At 40.1% G+C, this 24,801-nt stretch overlaps 1 protein-coding gene across 2 annotated transcripts; it reads left to right on the top strand.

The window, feature by feature from the left end:
* Window positions 1–189: 189 nt before the first annotated feature.
* On the top strand, window positions 190–24,054 carry TECR (trans-2,3-enoyl-CoA reductase). 2 transcript variants are annotated; one of them, XM_033000405.2, is made up of 13 exons: window positions 190–269; window positions 10,539–10,589; window positions 11,096–11,147; window positions 11,485–11,529; window positions 12,874–12,977; window positions 15,030–15,145; window positions 15,231–15,369; window positions 19,740–19,812; window positions 19,899–19,942; window positions 21,308–21,365; window positions 22,096–22,184; window positions 23,220–23,265; window positions 23,365–24,054. In XM_033000405.2, the coding sequence occupies exons 3-13, from the start codon at window positions 11,132–11,134 to the stop codon at window positions 23,490–23,492; spliced, it is 858 nt and encodes a 285-aa protein (XP_032856296.1). In that variant the 5' UTR covers window positions 190–269; window positions 10,539–10,589; window positions 11,096–11,131; the 3' UTR covers window positions 23,493–24,054. The 2 variants fall into 2 exon arrangements, with proteins under 2 accessions (XP_032856296.1, XP_032856295.2); XM_033000404.2 differs by lacking the exon at window positions 190–269 and adding an exon at window positions 913–1,235 and having other exon boundaries at window positions 15,264–15,369.
* The last annotated feature ends 747 nt before the right edge of the window (window positions 24,055–24,801 follow it).

The following is a 24,801-nucleotide window of genomic DNA, read 5'->3' as shown; positions in this document are numbered from 1 at the left end:
AGAAGGTTAGTTTAAATGTTCTTTATATTTGTGTTCTCATTACTTTTCCATATTGGATTATTTTCATGTATTTGACACATTGTCCTCATTGTATGAATACAGAGCCTCTGGAAGTAAGACACTGAAAGAGACGTCAGCTTATTTGGAAAAGCAGTAATTTTGTTTTCTTTTTCTTTTAAAATCCAGGAGGTCTAACCTGGCCCAAAGGTTAACCACCCGGACTCGACACCGGCTTGGGAAGGAGCGTTCACCTCCATACACCTTCACAGGTTTGCCCATATTTACAGTCGTACTGAATTCTGTCCTGCTGGGCCTTTTTTATTGGCCTTCCGGCTTTCTAGTAGAGGCCTTTCCTTTTGATTAAGTGTATTCATTGATATTTCATTTAAGTAGCTTTGACTGTTATAATTCTATGGAAGCAGGTTAAATTTGGGGATTGCAGAATGTTTTCAAACAGTGCATAGCATAAATCTGCCTGTTGGAAATTTATGGCAGTGAAAAAGCAATATTCTTTTCTAGCATTGTAGAATTGGCTGATATTTAATTACCTTAGCTCAAGAAAAAGGGTATCACATAATGAAGACTGGTTTGAGGAGAAGCAGTATCAGCCTCTGTACTGCTTTATGCCACGCATTTGATTCTCAGCGGCGGCAGGGGAAGAAGTGATCTCAGCAGAGTTGTGTTGTCAGTCCAGTTACCCCTGAAACATGAGGTAAACTATCAGAGGAGAAAAGGAAGATGTTTTCTAGCTTGCGGTCAGTTGTATTTTTTCAGGTTAACTTATGAAGCTGCTTCAGATCTGCAAAAAAAAAAATGAAACGTGATTTATTTCCCGCAGTAATTCTGTAACGTTCGAAGAAAGGAGAAAAAAAAAAAAAAAAAAACACCAAAACCAACCCAATTACCCTTCTGACTGAAATGCCACCGACTCGTCACTCGGGGCGGTGGGTGAGCGTTCCTCTCCCCACTCGGCCGGGCGCACCGGGCGCTGCAGCCCTGGGCCGGGCGGGGGCCCGGCGGGTCCCGCACCGCTGCGGGCTGCGCGGGGTCCGGCACCGGCGGGGCGGGGGCCGGGGAGCCGCCCCCCCCGGCCCGGCGCGGCCCCGGGAGCCCCCCCGCGGGGGCCGTGCGCCGCCTGATTGGCCGCAGCGCGGGGGCCCCCGGGGACGGTGCCGCGGCGGCGGGAGGCGGCGGGAGGCGGCCGCAGGATGGGCGGCAGAGCCGGCTTCTTCGAGGTGGGTGCGGGCGGCGCCGGGGGCGGGGGGCGAGCCCCGGGTCGCGGCAGGCGCCTCTCGCTTCCCCCCCCCCCCTCCCCATCTGCATTGAAGCACCGGGGAGCCGGAGCCGGCCGCTCCCGGGTCTGCCGAAGCGAGTGAGCGCCGCTGGAGCCGGGCGGGGGGAGCCGGGGGGGACACGCCGCTCGCCGGGGTCTCCTCGGGGCGAGGGGGCAGAAGCGGCTCCTGTCCGCTCCGTCCTTCCCTTCCCCGCGCACCTTCCCTTCGCCGCCCCGGTGGTCCTCGGAGGTGGCCCCGCAGAGGGAGGGACGAAGCCGGGGGGAGGTCCCCGGGCTCCAGGAGGGCTCTCGGCGATCCGCGGAGGCGCCGATCAATGTCTCCGGATCCTCCCGAGGGCAGCGCCGTGGTCAGCCGGCCGCGGTGGGTCTGGCAGCGCATCCCAGCCGTAAGGAAAGAGCGAGAGCGAGGAATGTTCTCGGCACCTTCTGTCCCCAACTTCTTGGAAGACCCCGTCGCCAGCCGCCGTGCACCTCACCGACAGCCGTCCCGCTGAGATTTCCGGCCCGGGGCGGCTCGGCTCGGCGCGGCTCGGCTCGGCTCGGCGGCACGGAGCCGGCGAGAGGGGAGCTGGTGCCCTGGCCGGGAGGACGGCTCCCAGCCCGGCTCCCAGCCCCGCAGCGCGCACCGGCCCGGGGAGCAGCGAGGGAGGGCGGTGCCGGCGCCCCCCCCCCCCCCCCCCCCCCCCCCCTGCTCACACGGTGCGTTTCGGTCTTGCGTGGGAAATGAGAAACAACCGGAGTTTAGTCCAGTCAACTCCTTGTGTGTACAAGAAAGTGCAGAGTAACATGCAGCTGGGGAGCGTGAAGAGGAACGTATCTCATCAACTTATAAACAGCCACACTGACTTTTTTGCTAGAATTAGTTAGGCTGGCTAATACAAAAATTCTCAAGAGCGGTTTATATTACAAACACAGGGCAGTATAAGCTGAACGGCAGCAATCCTGAAGGTGTTTCTGCAGGGTTACTACACTTCAGTTTCTCCAGCACAACTCTCCTAAAAAGGAACACATTTCTCCCCCCCCCCCCCCCCCCCCCCTGCAAAATACAAACTAGTTGTTGTTATAACATTAACAGAATCCAACACAATCTGAAAAGCAGCTGCCCCTATAATTGCCTACCATGACCTAAGTGTTCAGATTTTGCTTTTCAAAGCTATAAAAGTGTTCTGGACATCACAAACAATTCAGCAAAATGAGCTATCTCTAGTTCTTGAGGGTGTGAGGGAGGTACCTGCACCCTGCCTTTTCCTCTGCAGTGTTGACTTCCCTGGTTTTTAGGAAAAACAACTAAGCTTTTCACTGTTTTCTGTACTTCTATCAGTGTCCCAAACTCTTGTGAGATCCAAACACAGGAGCAGGCACATGTTAATTACCCCCCTGAATGTCTTCGGTCGGTGTCTGGTCTGTAGGTTTGCTCTTCTGCCTTAGCCACACTGAACTTCTGAATAGCACTTGTTACTAGAAGACATCAAAAGCACAGACATCATTACTGTTACCCGATTTTGCAGATAGGGAAACACATGACAGTGGAATGACCCACTCCATCTTGCTAAGCAGAACAATAGCAGCAGATATAGGTCTTTTTGAGTCCTAAATCAAGATCCTGTGTCTAAGCAACACTAATCCAAGCTCAGAATGCCTCATGAATTTACATGTCAGCCTTGTATGTCTTAGTCCTTTTCTCTCTACAACAGATAACGGGTGGAAACAGATTTGCCTAGCTCATCCAGTGTGTGTCTGAGCTGACTCAGGGTGTAGGATGTGGACAAAGACAGCCTGGGTAGCACTGAGCAGTGCTGTTGTACATCACTTTCCGAGCTGTTCTCCCCACTGATTTGCTTTCTTTTATAAATTCCTTGAATTTGAATTCTGAACTGCATTTTTCCACCATGCATTCAAAACTGAGCTGCCAAAAGAGAGAAGGTAAATGTCTCAGCTGTCCCAGTGCTTCCTGGGGTGTGTGTGGGGTGGATGGCGAATCTCTGTTGGTGTTACAAACATCAGTGTTCCCTGTTAGAGGTACTGTATAGCTCTGTACTTTTCCCTGTACATTCCTAAACCATTTACCCTTTATTGCTCTTCTATGGTACTTCCTTATAAGAACCACAGAGCACTTTACAGTCACTGACCGTCGCTGTCTGAATTTTTTAGAATATGACTATGTTACAAGTTTAGCAGAAGTTTATTGATGGAATGCTTATTCCTGTTTTGTTGAGTTTGTGCATTTGATCATGCTTAGCACACAATCAATTTCATAAGTTCCTGAGTATGTAGGAAGATCCTCTCCCTTATGCATGAATAAAATTACTCTTTGGTGAATGGACCTACAAAGAGATGGTCAAGAACATCAGACTGACTGTGAGTGCTGAGACACTGGCTGTTAATTCCCATCCTTTTCTTTATGAGAGTATTTCGCTGCTACAGTCAGAAACACTTAAAAATAGGCAACATTGTATTAAAGTGACCATTAAGTCAGTGAAAGGCAGATTCAGCTTTGGAAGTACCTTTACCTCCTTATTTTGAATTGGCTGTGTTCACACTTAGTACCAAGAATTACGAGCAACCACCTAATTAAGCCAAAGTGATTTCCTCTACTTATGAGATGTCTGTATTAGAACTGATATGCAAAGTCAGGTCCCTGTACTCCTCGGCCTGTGTCTCAATGGCTGCTTCTACCTTTCCTCTTCTGTAATAATGCTAGAATAGGTCTTGTTTACTTCAGGTGTTGGTATGTTTCTAATTTCACCTCAGGTTTTTTATCACTAATAGCTCGGGGGAAACTTAGCAAGAACAACTACATTTTAAAGAAATATGTGCATACCTGAAAGTACTGCACCTAATAATTTGAGGAGATTTGCCTCTGAAAATGTAGAGATTTATGATACTTATATATAGATAATTAATATTCTCGAGGAGTGCTCATTTCTCCAAATTGATTAGAGAACAACTCTTCTGACCTATTTTAGATATGTTTCAGAGCTTAGGATACAGTTTATCCTAAAAGTGCCTACTTTTCTCCTTTCTGTACAAAGGATGTCTGTGTGACATGCTCAGATGCAGAAGTGTGTAGTAGAGAGCTCTGAAGTTAGGCTAATGAATTCTACCCTTTCTTTCTACTTGACAGGTTCAGGTCTTCAAAAGCATTTCCTATAAAGAAAATAGTGTGGCGTTCTGAATTCCTAGAGGAAGGATACTTGAACAAGTACACTCATACTGTAGAAAATTAGTATTACAAGAGCCACCGTTGCACTTCTGCTTCTTTAAGTGGTTTGGATGGGAAGAGCCTTTTGTGAGCTGTGATAACCAAAAATGTTTTGGACTCTTCACGTCCTGAGGATAGATTGAACTGACATATGCAGTGCAGTCTAAAAGCAATAATGTACTGGCCCCCCTTGCTGGCATTTAAAGCTTCTCCCCCTTTTGACTGTGATGAAAACCCTCTGAATGCAAGGGGGGGATGGCCACTGCCTAGCTAGCATTGCTGGGATGTCACAGCTCTTGTTACAAAGGTTTCTCCCACTCAGAGCTATGCTGTCTAAAGCCTTGTCAAGTAAGAGCACTGAGAGCAAGTGCCAAAAGCAGGACTGCAGAGGATTTTAAGATTCTGTATTCTCCAGGAGCTGCTTGAGCAAGACAAGGCCACATATGAGATATCTGAATGTTCTTTTAAAGGGACACTGCTGAAAATTGCCCTGCTATTTGGAGACACCTGCTCTGTTTTCACAAGTAACACGTAAGATTATTATCACAGAAAGAGATGAGAAGATAGGGAAAAACATCCTCCCTCTCTCTTTCCTCACCACCTCTCCACACACTTTCCAGCACTTTCTATAGTCAGTTATGCTGCTTCATTTAAAAGACAGGAATTTGTCCTTTTTCTCTACAGAGCTTGAAGGAGAAACTTAATTTTATATAGGAATATATGATAGTAAAACATTGCTTGACAGGAAATACCTGGAGCTACTCAGAATTTGAAGGCTACATTTGAAATCAAAAGTCTTATTTTAGAAAAAATAATAGACTTCTTTGAAGTATATTTTTAAAAAATGATACAAATCTTGTGAGTTCACCCATCAGTATAAGGGCTCCAGACTTCCCAGGGCTTCCTGCCCTATCAAAACACAGCAGATCCATCCTTGATACCTCTAGGTAAAAAAAAAAAAAAAAGGAAAAAAAAAATATCTCTTCACTCACTTCAATTCCATGTCAAAAACATACACTGAAGGTATATTTTGACATCCATAAACCAAATGACCCATGAAGAGTAATAATGGGACTATAGATACTGAAGTTCAACATTGTAAATTCCAGTGCCGATGCAAAGAAATTATTGGGCTTTCACAAAGAATTTATAAACCTACCTGAATATTGTCATTGTAGAAAATAATCGCCATAAACCAGAGAACCGAGGCAATGAATATTCTCTGTTGCCCATGGAAAAGGCTACGCAGTTGTGTTGAAAACCCTGGATGTCTACTTAGTATTGACTCAAAGTTGGCTTAGATTCTCAGATGGAGGCACTCCAATCCGCTTCACAGTGACAGGGATACTCAGTGAGTGATGTGACTCTTCAGTATGCCTGGGAAGCTGGCAACGTGAGGCTGTGTTAGCCAGTGTAAGTAAATACCCACTGGGTCAGCATTAACTGGTGCAGGTTCCTTTCCCATCTTGTGTATCCTCCTGGAAGATGTCATGCTAGTAAAAGCTGGAAGGCTTTCATGAGCCGGAATTTGCTGTGAAAGCACAAACCTCTAACAGCTTTTCTATTTCGTGAAAAATAAACCAGCGTCCCACTTCAAGGGAATACACCTTCCTTTTCTTTACTGACCATTCTTACACCAACTTTTTTTATCCCCTGTCAATTATATAACTGGATTTGTCTTTCTGAAGGACAAACATTTGCCTTAGTTCTTCTTTGGGAATTCCTCATGCAGCATGTGGCTAAGCTGTGGAACTCCCTGCCTCAGGACACTGTGCTTTCAAAAAGTTTACACAGGTTTAAAAGGCAAGTGGATAAACTAATTGAAGAAAAATCAGTGAAAAGCTATTAAATACAAAGGCAGCACTTCTGGTGCAGGAAAATCACAATTTCTGTGTCTGTCTCGTCTCCTCCCCTCCCCCCCAGTCACTACATTCTTGTCCTGTTTCATTACTTTTTCTGTCACCTGCTGTTGGCTGTATCAGAAAGAAAGATACCATTCTAGATGGATTCTTAGTCTCATCCTCTGCAACAGTTTGTACATTCCTGTGCAAGGGAAGTTTTGGACTGCAAGTCAGCTGTAGCAGCAGCAGCAACACAAACATCATTTTCAGTGTGTGTACACTTACAGTAATTTCCCTTTGGCTTATGTCTATTGACTTTAAGAAAGTTATTCTTGATATGCTCTGGAGTGAGATCACACTAAGGCATGCTTACTTCCTTCAGGAACAACACAGCTTATCAGAAAAGTCTAAGGAGACAGAGAAAATTACTAATTACATAGGAAAAATAAAATATTTAGAAAGATTTAATTAGGACTGTGGTAACTGTTGGATTTTTTTAGTGTTAAATTCAAGGAACCTTATTGATGTTAGCACTCTAATAGTTCAGGAAGAATTCATTCTGCATTATTCTTTCTTGGGCTGGTTGATTCCTAGACTGTAAAATAAGTAATTTTTTTACTGAGTAATTTCAAAAGAAATCAATACAATATATGCTTATGTCAGTGATCACAAAATCTCACTCAGCTAGAGTTTACTGAATCTGCTGAGTACAAATGGCTGCAAATAAAACTTCCAAGATGCACTGACATGATAAGTTTGTCAGTATTTCCATAATAGTTACATCATTTTTGAAGATCTGTTGATCCTTAAACATTTGATATGGCTTTAAACTGCAGGAATTTGATCGACTAGATTTTTGTAATCCTACTGCAGGGACACTGCACCTTAAAAATTCTTTTTTAAACACTGTTTGCTCAACTGGTTTTCCCCTATGAATAAACTTTTTCCCCTTTTATTTTCCCCTTTTATTTTCTGAGTAAAAGTTTAACATTTGAATGTACTTTTCCCTGTTTATATCATATATTGATTATTCTTGGACCTCAACCTGTTTTAAACAATAATAATCAAGAATTTTTCTGTTTTTAAAAACACTATCAATCTTTAATCCTTATGTACTAGAACAAATTTGTCTTCTAAACATTGAAGATATATATTTGTAGTCACTTGCAGAAGAGTTTTAACATAGCTATCTTGCACAAATCTGCCTATTGATTAAGCCCTAGTTGAAGTAGTTTTAGAGAGGCCATAATTTAAAATGCCTTTAAAAATTCACCAAATAAGTGGACTGTAAGTCATACTGCACTAGTGCAGGCCAACAGTCAGTGTCCTATTGTGCTAAATGCTTTGAAAACACATATAAATTAAAGTTCTCTGAGCCAAACAATTTAAGTTTGAAAGGGATGATACCCATCAGTAACTGTTCCAAGAACAGATTGCTGGGTATCTGAAAACTGTTGCCAACCAATACATTAACTGACTTGGTGCTGCGCCTGAAGACTGGAAACACAGTGTTCAGGGCTAGTGGGTTCATGTGATTGGCCATTATGTTCAGAAAAGATAACACTTCTTGCCTTGGATCAGGCTTTTGTGTCCCTTAAGCAGGGAACATTTAAATACTGGGGGATATTCTGATACAGCTAAGAGGCATGATAATTAGAGGAAACAGTCACCTTGTTTTCACTCTGTTGCACAACTTTCTACAGGCTGAAGTGGAATCTAAAGCTGTGTTCCTGTGTCCATCTTTCTGAAAAGGGAAAGAATGTTTGATATTTGCTTAGATCTTTAAAGTATCTGAAATGTTTGGAGTTCAGGAGTGGGTGTCCAAAAAAAAAAAAAAAATTGAATAGTTTAGGTTGCAAGGGACTTCTGGAAGTCATGTAGTCCAACTCCTGCTCGAAGCAGATACAACTAGATCAAATTACATTGGGTCTTGTCCAGTCCAGTTTTAAATACCTCTAAGAATGGAGATTCCACATCCTCTCTAGGCAACTTGTTCCAGTGTTTAAACAAGCTCACAGTGAAAAAATTTCCTTGTATCTGATTGGATTTTCCCATTTTGCAACTCGTGTCCATTGCCTCTCACCATTATCATGGTGCCCCTTCAAGAAGAGTCTGGATCTGTCATCTCTATAGGGTGCCTTTAGGTATTTGAAGAAATGGGCCAGTACAGGCAGGTACATCAGTTTGACACTTCAAAGAGACAGGCTGGAATAGAGTCAAATAATAGTATAGAAGATTTTGGATGATTTGTTTGTTTGTTTTCCACACCAATTCCAGAGGTTCACAGAAGTACCTAAATATCTGTACAGCCACTCCCATGAAAACCACAGAGCAAAAGATGTTCTGTAATTTTCAGTCTGGCCTTGTGCATAATGAGAATAACCCAATTAAAAGAGCGTAGGTGGCAGAAAGATATCCAAACCATTCTGTAATTGGCCTGAAGAAGATTTCTGTAATACAGGCACTCAAGGCCATAGACTAAAACTGCCCCTGGGGGATTCTGATCCAATATGTATATGCAGGGAGTGGGTATGGAATGGGAAGGAGACTGCTAAAGCTGTGGGACCTGCTGCAGTCTGTAGGGCAGCCCAGTGGTATTCACTGTCATAAGAGCTTTGAGATACACCAAAGGTTTCAGTAATACTTGTAGCAACTTGGCATCAGAAGGGGCACAAAATGTTTTACAGCCCCCACAGTATGTGTTCTGTGGACTGCAAGAGTCAGAATGCTGTATTTCAAGAATAGTCCTCTGGGAAGGGAATCCACTTAATTTGCTTTCCAGTGGACACGTCCCACAAACAGAGACATTAAAACTAGAAATTTGTGTTATTTCAAATATAAAAAACGAAGGGGAAACATACAATATCCCAATAATCTGTCACACATTCGTTACATATCACAAAGGAGGAAAAGTGCTTACCTCCCTTGATGTCCCACTGAGGGCTTACAATGCACAAGTAGAAAACATGACTGCATTGGTATTCCTTGTGGAGATCAGATTTGATATTTCTGGCTGGAGCTGAAGGGCTCCATTGCTGCACCAGTAGAGAAAGAACGATCTGGGACAAATAAAAGAAGGAAATAAGATACTTTAACCAAGTGATCTCTTCAAAGCAACCCTATTAGAAAGATGCTGGACTGTGACTCCTATTTTTAGTAAGGAATCATATTTAAAGTCTTGTGTTAATCTATCCTCTTGGCCAGTTAATACCAAACATAATTAATGCTGGATGTTTATTTAAAACAAGAACAACAAGCTCTTTTGGTACTAAGTAATGATAGTCCCCGGCATTTAGTGTGACAGGTAAGCTTTGAGCTTTCACTCTTAGCTATATCACAAAGCAACATTACAAAGTGTTTGATGGGAACAAATGAAATTAAACACCAACACTGTATTTTAGGTTTTGCTAGCCTTCTGCAACTGGACTTTGAAGTGTCTGGGGACTTTTCTGCTTGTCTGTTGATTAAAATCATAACCTTTTGCCAAAGTGCCATTTGATCACAGAAATAAACTGCTCTTTCCTTTTCAGAGCTGTAGCTAAACCACTGCTTGGGATATAAAATGCTAATATGTAGTTACTAGTACAGGTGACCTGAGATGCAAGAGTAATGCTGAGTATTCCTATAAAAACCTCTTAAGGATTTGTGAAGTCCAGATTTTTAGCTGCATCTGTTCATTATGTCCGCCCTTGTTTTCCACTCTCTTTACAATTAAATTATTCTGGGAACAATGCACATTAATCTTCAAGCTGTATGTACTCAGAATATTTGCTTACATGCACATATATGCACATTAAATTTTTTTCTTGAACTGTCTTTCTAGTTTTACAAATCATAAAAATTCTGTTCTTTAATGATTCCTGTGAAACTTCCCTATCTATCTCTTATTTGCTCCTTTTGCTCTAGCATAAGAAAATACCCCAGATCAATGTGCTTTGATCAATAAGTTAGCTGCTTCTGAATATATCCAAGAAGATAATTTATTTGGCAAGAATATTTTTTTTTTGTTTGCAAGTTGAGAGCTTTGAGAACCTGGCTATGTTTAAAGCTGCCTCTTGAGCACATCAGAATTGTTTTTAACACACTCCACAGACCATAAAAAAATGGTGTCTCACTCTGAATGATGATTGTGAATTTCTGAACCAACTAAGAGTTTAGAGATTATCCAATAATTAGTAATTATCATTTTGTGTCCTATCAGGTGGAAATCCTTGATTGGAAGACAAAGAAACTGCTGTGCTTCCTAGATAAGGTAAAATAAAAATCTGTTTAAAATGCTAGGTGACTATTCAAAAATTACTAACTTTTCTTAAGTAAACTTAGGTTTATGAAGGGTATTTTATCTCCTGATAGCCTTTCTTTGGCCAGTGAAGAGGCAGTAATTATGCACACTTCATACTGACTACAGAGTATTTCAAGCCCTTCCCAGAAGGAGCTTTTTGGCAAAGAGCACAACTTCAGCTGCTTCACTAAGATGGTGCCAGTTATGCCTTACTCACTCATAAGCCATCAAACTGTCACTGCTGTTGTAGTAACTCTTGATCACTGCTAGAGAAGCTGCCTCTGAAACAGATGCCACAAATTATCTTCCCTTTTTTCTGTAAGAAGTACTTTGAATCATCCATACTGATCCTAGCCATCTGTAAGAAGGTTATACTGTTACACTGTTTGAGTGACATATCTACTTGTATAGTCTTACACCTAGTAGTTGTCTTTCAAAATATCCATCTTACATATACAATATTTTTTGTTGCCTAGGTGGAACCAAATGCCACAATTAGGGAGATCAGGTTGATGTTCCATAAATTATGTGAGTATAACTTTTTGCAGCAGTTCACGTCACATCAGAATATTCAGTATATCAATAGGAGAAAATTACATAATTTGAAACATGTGGTGTATACACACATAATGCTAAGTAACCTGCACGTGAATGTGACCACAGTGAGATTTCAGTATCATTTTTTTATACTATCCTCATACCCCTTTATATTTTTTCTGCTGCATAATTTCTCACAGATATTCATGTTGAATAAACATTCCTAAAAATCTTTAACTAAATCTTATCTTGTTGTATTGCATTCATTATAATAGTGGATAACCCAAATCAAACATTGTATATCACACAACTCTGTATGGTCTTACAGATCCTCGGTGGTATCCAGCAAGGCAGTCGATAAAACTTGATCCAAGTAAGTATTTGTGAGGACTAGAGTAACAAAGCTCTGAGCAGAGGCCTGGCATAAGAAGTATACTTTGCATGGGTGTTAGCTCTTAAGAATGAGTTTCCAGCTAGGTTAATTAGCATTATGAAGGCTGAAGAGAATTCAGAACAAATTTAATTCTTTGAAGGTACCGAACAGAATTCCACCTGTGTGCCTGGTGCTTGGTAATTAACTCAGGAGTCTGCACATTGTTCCAATGCACTTTCTAACTACTGAGCACTTCTGCTTTCAGACAGGAAGCACAAAACCTAGATACTAATTTCCCTTAGCTGCAGTGACATGATCTCCACAGTGATGCTCAGCTGGGAGTACTAAAAAGGGCTATGAGTTAGAGCTATCAATTCACATAATCCTCTGCTCTCAGGTAGGAATTACAGTTCTTTTGAAGTAACATAATGCAAAACACATTGCCGTGGATGTAGGATTTGCTCACAAAGCTGATGCCAGCTGGCTTCATTAATGCAGTTGTAGGTATTGCTACTAGAAGCCTCTTAGTACATGGCCTGGGAGCACAAAAGAAAGTCTAATTGCCAAACTGTGTTAATTCATCTTAGTATTCAGTATAAAATGTAGCACTTTCTTATTCTGCCTTCGTTAAGCATAATTTTATTTAAACAGTCCCTTAAAACTACGCTGGTGAAGATTCGATCACTGTATAGGATCTGTCCATGGAAAACAGGCCTATCTTATTTCCTTCTTCAGTGATCTACCTTGTCAGAATCCTCCATGGACTTGTGTTATGGGACTTGCCATGCGAAAATGCTGGCCTTCTGGAGATCCCTCAAAATCTAGACATTAAAAGCTGGAGTACTAGCTCAAGTCCTGTGGAATCACCTCCTAGCTGGTTGGTTAGGAATAAAGGAGGCAATGAAAACCTCTGTAGAAGAGCCTTCCATTCTCAGCTTATCCTAGCTTCTGTTTGTCTGATGATGAGCAATGAGAAGAGAGGAAGAGAGAGGAGAGAGATGGAGGTGCAGCTGACTAGGAAGTCAGTGAGCTATGTTAAAGGGCAGTGACCCATCAGCAAATTCTGCTGCAGCAGTGATGAAGCAAGTCTAGTAGACTAGGCAGGCACATAGGATTGAGAATTCTCCTAACTGTCTTGGTGTGAATAGAGGATCCAGGATTATATGTGATTGCAGGGATAAATCAAAATTAAGTAGAAATACTCTTAGTTTGTTTACTGAAATTCTAATAAACCCACGTCACGTCAAAGAATCTCACAGATTGGTTAAAGCACAATATAAAGCTAATATGCTACCAAAGTTGACTTGAATTTTGCTGAGATGTAATTACTTCTTTCCTTCTCAGAAGGAAAGTCCCTGAGGGATGAGGAAATCCTGCAGCACCTCCCTGTTGGCACAACTGCTACCTTATACTTTAAAGATTTAGGGCCACAGATAGGATGGACTACGGTGAGCTATGCTTCAAGTCTGAGCCATTTTAATGGCTATTTTTCCATAATTAATCCTTACATCATTTTTTGTCTCCAATATTTCTGCATGATGCCTGCTCTGACAGTGGATGCAGGCAATGAATCCTCATTGCTTCAGTTCATTTAATCAGGGGAAAGCAGTAACAGGATATTCTGAATGCCTGGTTCCCTGGGAGAGCAGTAGCAGAAAACTTGCTGCAGGGTAGGTTCACTCTACTGAACTAAGGTGCAGGTTGTCAAATGAATTTAGGTGTCTACTGCAAAAGCACTAGGAACTAGGTGTCTAAATGCCTTTGGGGATCTGCTTCACAGAGCCTGTGTAACTCTCCTGACAAAGTTCAGGATTATACTCCTATGAGTTTGTCCTGCAAAGCAATGTGTGAGCAGCTTCACATGTCAGTAATCAAAGTAACTTCAGCAGGAAAATGCATGAAAGTAAGATCAGTTAGCTGTCTGCATGTGGCTGCATCCTAGGATGCTAGTGGCAGGCTAAAGACAGCTGATAATTTCTGCAATATTAGTAGCCATCCACAAAGACCTCGCATATTTACTGTCCTAGCTCAAATGCAAATTCCATCACAACTCGCTCAGCCCACCACACAGCACGGCTGTTTATTCAGCGAGGTGACCAATAACCCTTCCAGTTCTTCAGAAGCACCATGATGCACATATTACATTAGTTCTAATGAAACAACACAGCACAAAGGGAAAAGTACTCGGTAATTTAAAGGCACACTTACCACTTAGCTATGAGACATTAATAAAATCTTGTGCTAATGACAAATAGCAAAGACAACATTCATAGGAGGTGAAATAAAAAAAGTCTAATGTTCTGCAAGACTGAATCTTCACATTAATACTTTGGATGCAAAGCTAATAAATCAGGCAGCTGTTATACAACCCAGAAAACAGTAAGACAGGCAAAACTTCTAATGGCCATGTAGACTCCAAGACACACATGCATTAATGTATACCAAAATGTCACAGTGCAGAGTAACACCAGACTTCTGTCATTTCATAATCTTTCCTTTACATTCTGCTCTCCCTGCCCTTCAAGCTACTTCATTCAAATATAAGCCAAGAAATACTTCAGTCTTACCAAATAAAAAAGACAAACTTCTCATCAATAATCAAATCTGATCTTCAACAGAGAAAATGCTGATTGCTACAGAAGTCGATAACACAACTTTTCTGAGTGTCAGAATAACTGTAAATATATTAGAAGGCAGGGTTTTTTTCTTTTGTTTTGTTTTTGACAGAAATATAATCAATTTCCTTTCTTTCTCCATAAATGAGGTATTGACCTACCTTCCTCACTCACAGAATTGTGGAAAATTCAACTGTTAATGTTTGGTTCAAAGTTAACTTTAATTTAAAGTGATGTTCCTAAGAAATACACACCTATCTGAAATCAAATCAAGTTAGATGAGAGATTCTTTGGTTTCCTTTTTTTTTTTTTTCTTCCTTTTTTTTTCTTCTTTGTGTTGAAATTAAAGATTGTTTGAACATAGAATGAACTAATTGTTTCCCAGGACATCTGCCATGCTAACTGTTCATACAGATGGGGTCACCTGTGAACACTTACAAGCTGTGTTTCCAGTTTAAACAAAATTAATTCATTAGAAACAAAGCTCCTAATTTTAAGATAAATTCTTCACCAAATTTCATTTTAACCCAAAATAAAACAGCAGTTTTTGAGGGCAAGAGGAGGGTGTGAGCTGCAGAAACGTAACATGCATGCATATTCATCATGATCTCTGGGCTGCCATGATTACCTTTTCATACCCATACTGTGTCAGCTGCACTGGCAATGGCTGTTTGTATGTAACTGAGGAAAATGCATTGCAAAACATTTACATGCATGCCTACCACCTTCATAGCCCAAGCCCAAACCTTCTATTCCCTCCCTGCCTCTCTAAATCCCATCTTGAGTCAGTGGAGGTGTTTATCCCACTACATTAGTTATCACAAAGAAGCCAAAGCAAAACCACCATCTAATTCAGCTGTCTAATTATTTTCTCTCTTTTTGCAGGTATTTTTGATAGAATATACAGGTCCATTGTTCATCTATTTTCTGTTTTATTTCCGCATGCCTTTTGTCTATGGACTGGATGAGAGGTTTGCATCAAGCCCGCATCCAGTAGTTAAGTAAGTTTGTTTGCAGGCTTGAGCAGTATTTCTTGTTAGCATTATAGTCTTATTCCAAATGTCTTGCCACACTTGTTTTTTTAAGCACTCTTAAATGCTTTTGTCTTGCTGTTTCTAGCTTGGCATGTATCTGCCATTCTTTCCACTACATCAAAAGGTTGATTGAAACAGTATTTGTTCATCGGTTCTCCCATGGGACTATGCCACTGAGGAATATTGTGAAGGTAAATTGTGTCAGAATCTATCCATAGCCCCCCTTACAAATCCAACTTAGCCAACCTATGCTCTGCCTCTGCAGCACAGATTTTTTGGTGTGGCTTTTGTAGTAATGCACAACAAATCTCACCCATAAATCTGTAGTTCTTTCAAAAGACTTCTTATTGTCGCTATTGTATACCCACATGTTGCCATACTGTTATTCATGTTATAGTGATCTCATTACTCTTAGCATTTTAAGCCTTCAGCATACCCTTCCTTTTCACTCAGCTAGCCCCTTGGGTCTGAAGATTTTAGTAACAATGTTAACTTTTAAGGTAGCACAGGCACAGGCAGGCATAATATTGGGACGGTTGCTTTTTTTAAAAAAAAATTTCTACTTTTTGTAACAGTTATTTTACATATTCTTTGCCCCTCACCTTCTCTTTGCTGTTGATCAATTGTAGTTTACCTTTGATCCAGTGCAAAGCAGCTTGATTGTTCTGAATTTTCTTCTGGAGGAGCACTCCCTTATGTTACCGGTGCGGTGGTGGTGTAGGGCAGCTGTTGAGATGCAGACCCCTATTTTGTAGATATCTGCAAAGTAGTACAGTGGACTGCATGGTCATGTATGGGCAGTAGTTATTTTACAAATGTTTGCAACAGAGTACATGCTGGTATTCAAAAATAGACTTTATACTCAGGAAGACAGGAGATTATAATCTACAACTGGAAAAGCATATTGTATAGTATCAGCATTTGAGTATTTAACATTTGGTATTTAGACATTCCCTTGGAATTTGCATTATGGCAGTGATACTCCCAGCAGCTGAAGCTCTACCTGTGGCTAACTCTGTACAGCTGTGCAGTGGCTCTGGTAGTTCTGGCAATAGCTTCATGCTTTCCAAATGGAAGGAGCTTCTGTAGTTAAGCAGTGGCCCTCAGAAAGAATCCTTCTGAGCCACTTACTGTGTTTTCTGCAGCAGAAGAGTGTGGGGGTTGTTAAAAAGCTAGCAGATCTCTTAAAAACTTGCTCTTGATCCAATAGTAGCCAATGCATGCTAAACAGCAGATAAATGAGCAACTTTACCTTGAAAAAGAATCTGTACAGTGTGATAAATCTTAATTTCCTCACTGCCATCTCTGACAACTACTCATTCCTTTCAGACCATACAAACTGTTGTTGCTAAAACCGACATTCATACCAGTCATTCTGGTCACTTCTACTCTTCCATCTTCTCAGGTTTGTGGTACCTACTTTCATCTGTAAAGTTGCTCACAGTTCTTCTTCTACCTGCTTAGCAGTGCTTGGGTTTGATTTGCTTTTATAATTTCATTGACTTTGGTGGTGTTACTCCAAAATTGTGCCAGTGAGAAAATATCACATACTTTTCCTTTTTTTTCTGTCACATACAGATGGTAGACAAAACTTCTTTAAGTGTTTGATCACATACATAGCAGATATAGATAGATTATTTCCTAAGCACAGTGGAAAGCTACCTTTAACAAGAGACAATTCAGTCTCAAGAAGCAGAGATCTGAGACAGGAATTGATAATATTTTTGATTTTCATCCTTTGTTTCCCAAATAGAATTAGGAATAAATGGTGCTGTAAAATGCAGCAGGGGTTCACCAAAAGCAGTTCATGCTATATACTAACATAGTATAATTCTGTCTAAGGTACATTATTTTTCTAGGCAATGGAAAGGTAGAATTCCTGATTTATCTGGACTTGGTAAACAACCGGCTTAAGGTGAATAAGATAAGCATTAATACAAAAATTGTGTAGTGATAAAGGAACTAACTTAAGGAAAAATGATCATGGCTGTGCCAGAAAAGGATCTGTCAGACCTTTAATAATAGGGAGGTACCAGTGGAATTCATCACAGATTAGTCTTAAGACTGGTTTTACTGAACATTTTAATAGGAAAAAAAGGATATTGTTGCTTTCTATAAAATCATCTGGAGAAAAGAAAACACTACACCTAAAGAAATACCATTTAAGCCACAAGACAATATGAGACAAACAGAAGGGTACATGATGGTCATGAATAAACATAGGCAGGGCATTAAGAAATAGTTTTCATCCTCATAGGGATCATCATTTGGAGTAGAGGAAACAAAAATCCTAACCAGAACTTTGTAAACTTAAGAATAATTTATTTAGGGGATCCCTGCAATATCTGAACTTGATCCACAAAGCAGTTTTATAAGAGATTGTTGTAAAACTTTATCATTCACCTGGAATATGAAAGATACACAGAAACAATTTCTTTCTTTCATGTGAGTTTATGAAGTCTGCATGTACTCTGCTGTTCCAATCTGAACCTCACTGGAGGCTTTTGTATGAGCTATAAGGCTTCTACTGGCAGCTGGGCATTTGTAGCATTACTGCTAAGGACCTTAGCGGTGGCAGACTCCACTCATCTTAAAGCTCCTTTTCTTATAACCGAGGAATACTCTTGCAGTAAATCATGTTCTTTGGATGAACAGTACTTGTTCAGTTTAATTACAGCATGTATAGTTGGGAGCTGAGTCATGATCATTTATTTATTTAATGTTACTTTACTGAAATCCATTGCCATATGATCTATCCTGTGCCAAGCCCCAAAATCAAGGAAGGGTTTTTCATAAAATGCCGTTCCAAGATTACAAGAAATTGTTTCTGCCTAAGTCTGTAGAGCAGTCAGTAAATTGTAGGTGATGGTGGAAGAAACTAGTGTTGGTGAGGAAGCAGTAGTTTATGGATAGACCACTAACTAGATTGTTAGACTGATTGGAGTCATTCTTTGGGCTCTGCTGCTTTTCATGGGGAAAGGGAAATCATCACAGGGAAGTTACTTAATCTCTCTGCCCTTTTATCCTACCTGATCTGTAATTATTGGTTAATAATTTGCTCTTTCCCATCAGTTATATATTAATATATAATCTCAGAGCAAGGACATACTATGTGTTTGTATTACAGCATACCCAAAGGGTGTCCATTTTCTCTGAGGTTTCTGGACACTCCAGTGGTTCAATTAACTCTGAAAAGAAAGTGGATATGCAACAGAATGTTTGATACAAGTGCTTGCAGCAGATGAGCCCTCACCAGCATTTTCAGAAAACCACACTGTCAGACACTGCAGTCAGCTAAAAAAGTTAAACCAGTCAGGACAGGAGAGAATGCAGCCTTGGACAAGAATTTTGGCTGCACTAGTGGGAAAGCAAAACTGTGAAGGAAAAAGCAGAAGGACCTAGAAATGTCTAAGGTATGTGAACCTATTGGAAAGCCAAGAAAAAAGTATCACCAGAAAGAGTAAGAATATAAGTGTTTTACTCAAGAGTGAAAACAGGAGGGAAGGAAAAGAAGAGGAGAAGCGGTGAAAGGAAGATAAAAAGCTCAGTTTTGATCTTGCTGATGTCCAGGTGATAACCAACATGCTCTGAAACATTAAAAACTGAGGCACTAGGTTTAATAAAGGAAGGAATCTCGACTGATGAGAGGCAAATTTGGGACTTGTCGACAAGGGTTAAAGTTTATCTGCAAGAGAATGATGCATAGAGGTAAGAGCATAGAGGAAGAAGAGGAATGGGCCAAGAAAAGTTTTCCCTCCTAGCTACAGATATATAAGGAGGGAGAAGATAATGTGTCACCAAGATACCGAAGAAACAGTGAGTGTCAGAATAAAAACCACAAGAGGCAGGGCCAGGAAATCCAAATAAGAGACTGTAACTGTAAGTAGTTTTTTTCATGAATGAAGCCTGTGAACAAGCTCTGAATTTGGTCAGGAATGTGTCAGTACAACCACTAGTGACAGCTATGTTGTGAAAGTTTAGAGAATAGAAGCTGGATCACAGAAAGCCAAGGACAGCAGCAGAAGGGACAAACGAAAGATATCACAGTGAAAGGGCAGAGGAAAGCATCAAGCATGATGACCTTAGCAGCAAAAGTTAAAGCATGTGAAAGAAAGAAAACTGATGGGGTGAAGGAGAAGAGGAAGGGCAAGAGATTGGGCAATACAAAGTAATAAGCAGGGAAGAGAACACTGTACTTAAATTTGGTTTTACAAAGTGTCAGGGGTTAGGAAAACAAGTCTCTCTTTTTTTAGATAGCCTGTATGGCACTTCATCTTTGGCCAACTGGCTTGCCAGACAAGATAAATTTGTTTTCAATAGCATGTTCATACTTTCTAAAACTGTTTATAAACTTAACAGCTCCCAGATATTTGAGAGGAAATCTTTATGAACACTACTTCCTTCCTGGTGTCTCTTCCCACATTACCACACTTAGTATTGTCATTTTTTGTATTATCAGCAACTTGAAGGATCAGCCCAATTGATTGTTATCAGTGGTCCTTGCAGTGAATATTAGCCTAGAGGATTGTACTAAAACAAAGAAAAATTCCCTGTTTTTCAGAACTGCTTGTATTACTGGGGTTTTGCAGCTTGGCTTGCTTATTACATCAATCATCCTCTTTACACTCCTCCTTGTAAGTAGCATAACATCCCTCAATATGATTTAAGTACTTATGGTTTTGTATATTAGTACTAATCACATGTAAACTTTTTTTTATAGCTTATGGGAAAAAACAGATAAATTTTGCTGTGATCATGTTTCTGGTAGGTCTTTTGCTCTTTTTATAAAATGCTAAAACATGTTGTTTAAGTGGAGGAGTGAGTAGTATAAACAGATACTTGAACACTTGGGACATACTACTAAAGCTGACCACTTGCACTCCGAACAGGTACATCTGCGTTTTTAATGTGATCTTGTACACAAGGGAAGATTTTGATCCAGTATTCATTCAGAAACTGGGATTTTTATCTGCTGGGATGACCTCTCATAATCTTTAAAAGAATCCTGGAACTACTTTGTGACACTATGTTTAAAAGCCAGTGAGTTTGTTTTGTGAACTGTTTACTGAGTGTTAAGAATCACAACAGGTCATAAAACTTGGAGAACTGGCCAACTAGGAAAGTATGTTGCTGATAATTTCCAGGGATAGAAGTTCATTTTCCTGGGCTTCAGAAATTTTTTACAGCTTTCCTTAAGGAGCAAATTTCTTCAGTCAGTGTCCATTAATTCTCACAGTTCCTAGGAACTTTTCATACATGCAGAACCGATGTTAGTGTAGCCAACAAAGATGTACCCATTTTTCTTGTATGAGTAACTTGTTCAGAACATCAGCTGTTCACTTGCTTTGGGAAACTAATCGTCAGTGATTGCAAGATTTTACAGCAGTTTCCCGGTATGGAAATCCTGTGAGTTAATAATCTATTCCCATTTGATAGAGAGACTAGGTAACTGAGCTGGGAATAAAACTCAGGAGCTCTGACTACCAGTCATCTGCTTTAATAGTTATGCTTTGCAGACGCTGGAGACTGTCTGTAATCATATGAGTGGGACATTTCAATATACTTTCTACATAATTGATTGGGGAAGCATTATTTAAAACCAGTGGATGAAGCTGGGTCAATTATATTTCATGACTCATAAATTATACTCTAGAGAAGAAAACTTAGAGCCCAACGCATATCCTTGGGATTTTAATAACTTCTGAGAAACCAAAACTACCCAAATCAATATTCTAGGTGTTTTTAAAGACATAAGAAAAACTAAAATATAAAGCAAGGATCTCCTGGACTTACTTTTATCCCCTTTGGTTTACTGCCTTTAGATCTCATGGGGATTTTATAAGTAGTGTATTTGATCTTTTGGACACTGAGTCCACATTTGCTGACAAATATTACAAATATATGAACTCATGTTTGAACAAAGACATTCCTCCTCCTATTAGAGAGCAATCTTGGTTAAGTATATTTATTATGGTACATTAACTCCCATTTTCTAACCTTGTTTATAATAGATTGGTTTCCTTTTTTTTTTAAAAAAAAAAAAAAAGAAGTATCCCAGGCAATAACAAAAGGAAGAAGAGTAAATAGAAGGGAAGCACAGTTTTAATTCTGTTATGCTTTTTCTTGCAGCTGTGTGAAGCTGGAAATTTTTCCATTCATGTTGCACTCAGTGACCTCCGGAGAAATGGTAAAAATCACATTATAATTTTGCACTTTTGCACAGCCATGCAGCACTTCTACAGTTATGCTACCTCATGAAAGACCTGATCCTGGAGGGCATTGATACCTGCCCAGCTGACTGCTGTGGGCCCACAGCTTGCTCAGCACTGTAAAGATTCAGTGCTAGCGGAGATCAGACAGTGCAAGGAACCCAGCAACAGACTGTTTAACAGCACTTACCTAACTTTAATTTTTATTGGTTAGGACCAGATTGTGTTGGGGACAGCAATTATATTAGTTACACTGGCAGTACTAAAGGAAACAGTGCTAGTATAAGCTATGCTTTGGTGAGAAAGGGAAAGTAATTTCACTGGCTTGTACAGGGGGCACAAGATCTCTGTGCAGGCCAGGGTTCCTTGGGCATGAGCCAAACATCTTACAGCTGTCAACTATGACTGCAAAAACCCCATTCTGTGACAATCTGAGAAAACCCTTAACTTCTAAATCTAAAACTTGAAGTACCTTTTACAGGAGTGAGTGTGATCAAAGGCATATGTAGGTGACTTTCTAATGCCCAGAACACTTTCCCACAGTTATCCCAGTCCTTCTTGGGGGTCCAGAGGACATCCTGTTTTCCCACATCCTGCTTGTCCCTCTGACAGTGATGAGACACAGGAGTAGGCAGATTTGGGTTGTTTATATAGGAAACAATATATTTAGGAGTGTGAATATTTTGTGATTTGTTTTCTAATCTATAGGATCCAAAACCCGTAAGATCCCATATCCAACAAAGAATCCTTTCACATGGCTGTTTTTCTTTGTATCTTGCCCTAACTATACATATGAGGTATGTATTTTCAAACAAGATGTTAAGATTTTAGTTTTGCTGAATATATTTTCATTTCTTTTGGAATGTTAAACATGGAAGAAACCTTGGAAGCACTTCAGCTCAATACATTTCCCCTCCTCCCTTGAACCCCATGAAAGCAGATTGCAGACAGGAACTTGTCTGTTCTTCCCCTCCTCCCTTGAGGCAGTACTTGCAGGGCTAGCCTTAAACAGACAACTCACACCCTGGGCCTGTGCTTCAGTCTGGCTGCTAGACAAGACAGATACACTTTAAAGCAGTGCAAATTTTGCCAACAGGAAGAGGGAGAATGCCACTGAATGTGTGTTGCAATGAGAGGGATGGGGGCATCTGGTGGGTTTATAATAGAAGAGAGCCCAGGAATCACAGTATGGAGGAAGACAGTGGGCAGATGAATAGAAGATATTGTGGTAAATAGGGAAATAGACAAATAGAAGGTATTGTAGTAGAAAGCCCAGGTCTTCTTTGCCATTTTCTTAAGTTATACATTTGCTTGTGTTGGTGGTGACTGCTTTAGAAGCTTGAATCGGTTTATCACTTCATATTCCTTAATCAGGAGCCAAACTCCTGACTCAGTTCAGAAGTAGGTAAAACTAGTGCAACTCGGTGTAAAATTCACTCTTGCACAGAAGGACAGCACCAGGTTTTAACTTCAGTGGAGATTAGCAGATGTTAATGAGAACAGCATTTGGCCTCAGACTTTAGAAAGTTACCATTCCTAGCATTGAAGGAGGTGTGACAAACACAAATTAGGCAGCGAAAGAGGAAGGACACTCTATTGTAATGCTTAAAATTTTGTCATGATAATGGCTATGGAAGCAAACACAAAGGTTTTGTTTGTGATAATAAGGCACTGTTTACCTTTTTGGCTAAAGGTTATTAACACTAGAAATTGATTTGGCTGACCTTGGCTTTTTTATTTACCTATACTAGGACAAGGTTGGTTTTGATCAATAAAGACATAAATGCAAATGCTGTCACCAGAAATATTTTAAATTTCCTTGGCCAAAACAGGTGGGGACGTGGATCAGTTTCACTATCATGACTCAGTGTGTTCCAGGTGAGTAATGTTTTGGTATTGCACCCTGAAGTGATGTCAGCAACAAGAGTGTGTTTTCAATCTGATAATGAAACATATCTTTTTCTCCCTTCCTTCCAGTGGGGCTGTTCACCTTGCTTTGCTTCATTCAGATGACAATCTGGGCAAAAGATAAACACTGCACCTACCTACGAGAATTCAAGGATTACCCAAGTCTTCGAATGCCAATTATTCCCTTTTTGTTGTAAGAAAAGTAGTTTGATTTGAATATTGCACAGAACTTTGAGAAGAAAAAGCTCATAGACCTCCTGCCAAATAAGTGAATTAATTTAAAGGATTTTGGTGCATGTTGAATCTCCACTGCTGAGGGGAATTTTATGCAATTGAAAACTACACTTCCTTACATCAAGAATTCTCAACTCAGAAGCACCTTCCAAAAATAGGGCTTCATTGCACAGCTGGTAGTCAAAAGCCCCTACAGTTCAGTGTAACCTGATTGACTTAGATTTTCCTGTACTAGTCTATTTAGATTGATGGATCAGAGATACTGAGAAGACTGCTGAAAAGCAGCTCCAAATTTAGCAGTGGCATTCTGCAAGACATAAGTACATTGGAATGAGGACATACCAGCTAACTACTAGAGAGCTCAGCTCAGCCAGCACAGCCAGCTGGCCTGAAGACAGTTCCATGATCTGCCTTCTTTGACATGAAGAAGAGAGTGTGCTGCCTGGAGGCAGGTGCTTTGTAACAAACAACATTACCAAAGAATATGAATGGATCCTGTAATAAAGAAATAGGCAATATCTCAAATGCCTGATTTGGGTCTGAGCCCTAATTTGCCAGGAGAATCTGAAGTAAAAAGTATTTGTAGTATTTATGGATGTAGCATCCTGCACTGTTGGGTTTTTACTTTGGTTGTTTTGGTTTTTTGTTTTGTTTGGGTTTTTTTGTTTGTTTTTGTTTTTGTTTTTTTAAGTCTTCTTCATTAGTAAACTGCATACTAGTAAATAACGTTCAGAAGATCTGATCTATGCTATAACTTTGATATCTGGCCTGTTTTCATATAACAAGTCCTTATGATACTAAAGGACCTTTTACCTAGCATTTTATGTCAGTATTCTCTGAATAATTTTTAATACACTTTGTAAACACATGAAGTCACTACGAGTCCTCGGAATGCTAGCTCCCTTCCTATTTTCAGAGCCAGGGAAAAAAATCAGCTACATTTTGGACTTCCTGTGTTTTCTTTTTCACAAGATGTTCAGTGGGACTTAGTTGGATTTTGTGCAAATCTAGTAAAAAAAGACTATTGCAATCTATCTGAATGACATTTTAAAGAAGCTATTTTAGAATATGAAGAGAATGCGTAGATACTGTTTTGTTTCATGATTAATTTATTTATCTATAATGGATGTATAGAAAGATTTTTGCAACTATTTGTAAGGGTGAAATATGCAATAAATTCTAGACTATATTTTGAAATCAGTTGAAATAATTATGGCAAAAGAAGACTACAGCTGGTTGCTGAAGTTTTGTAATATTTTGTACAGTAAAAAG

Source organism: Tyto alba, unplaced genomic scaffold (assembly GCF_018691265.1).
Source record: "Tyto alba isolate M040663 unplaced genomic scaffold, T.alba_DEE_v4.0 Super-Scaffold_1000006, whole genome shotgun sequence".
Taxonomy (NCBI): Eukaryota; Metazoa; Chordata; class Aves; order Strigiformes; family Tytonidae; genus Tyto; species Tyto alba.
This window is presented reverse-complemented; position numbering and strand designations above follow the sequence as displayed.

Bases quoted from the DNA above. Each gene is read 5' to 3' on its own strand.
- TECR (XM_033000404.2), top strand. From the start codon at position 1,209: ATGGGCGGCAGAGCCGGCTTCTTCGAG. The intron at 10,590-11,095 runs GTAAAATAAAAA...TTTGTTGCCTAG, and splicing joins TGCTGTGCTTCCTAGATAAG to GTGGAACCAAATGCCACAAT. The intron at 12,978-15,029 runs GTGAGCTATGCT...CTCTTTTTGCAG, and splicing joins CACAGATAGGATGGACTACG to GTATTTTTGATAGAATATAC.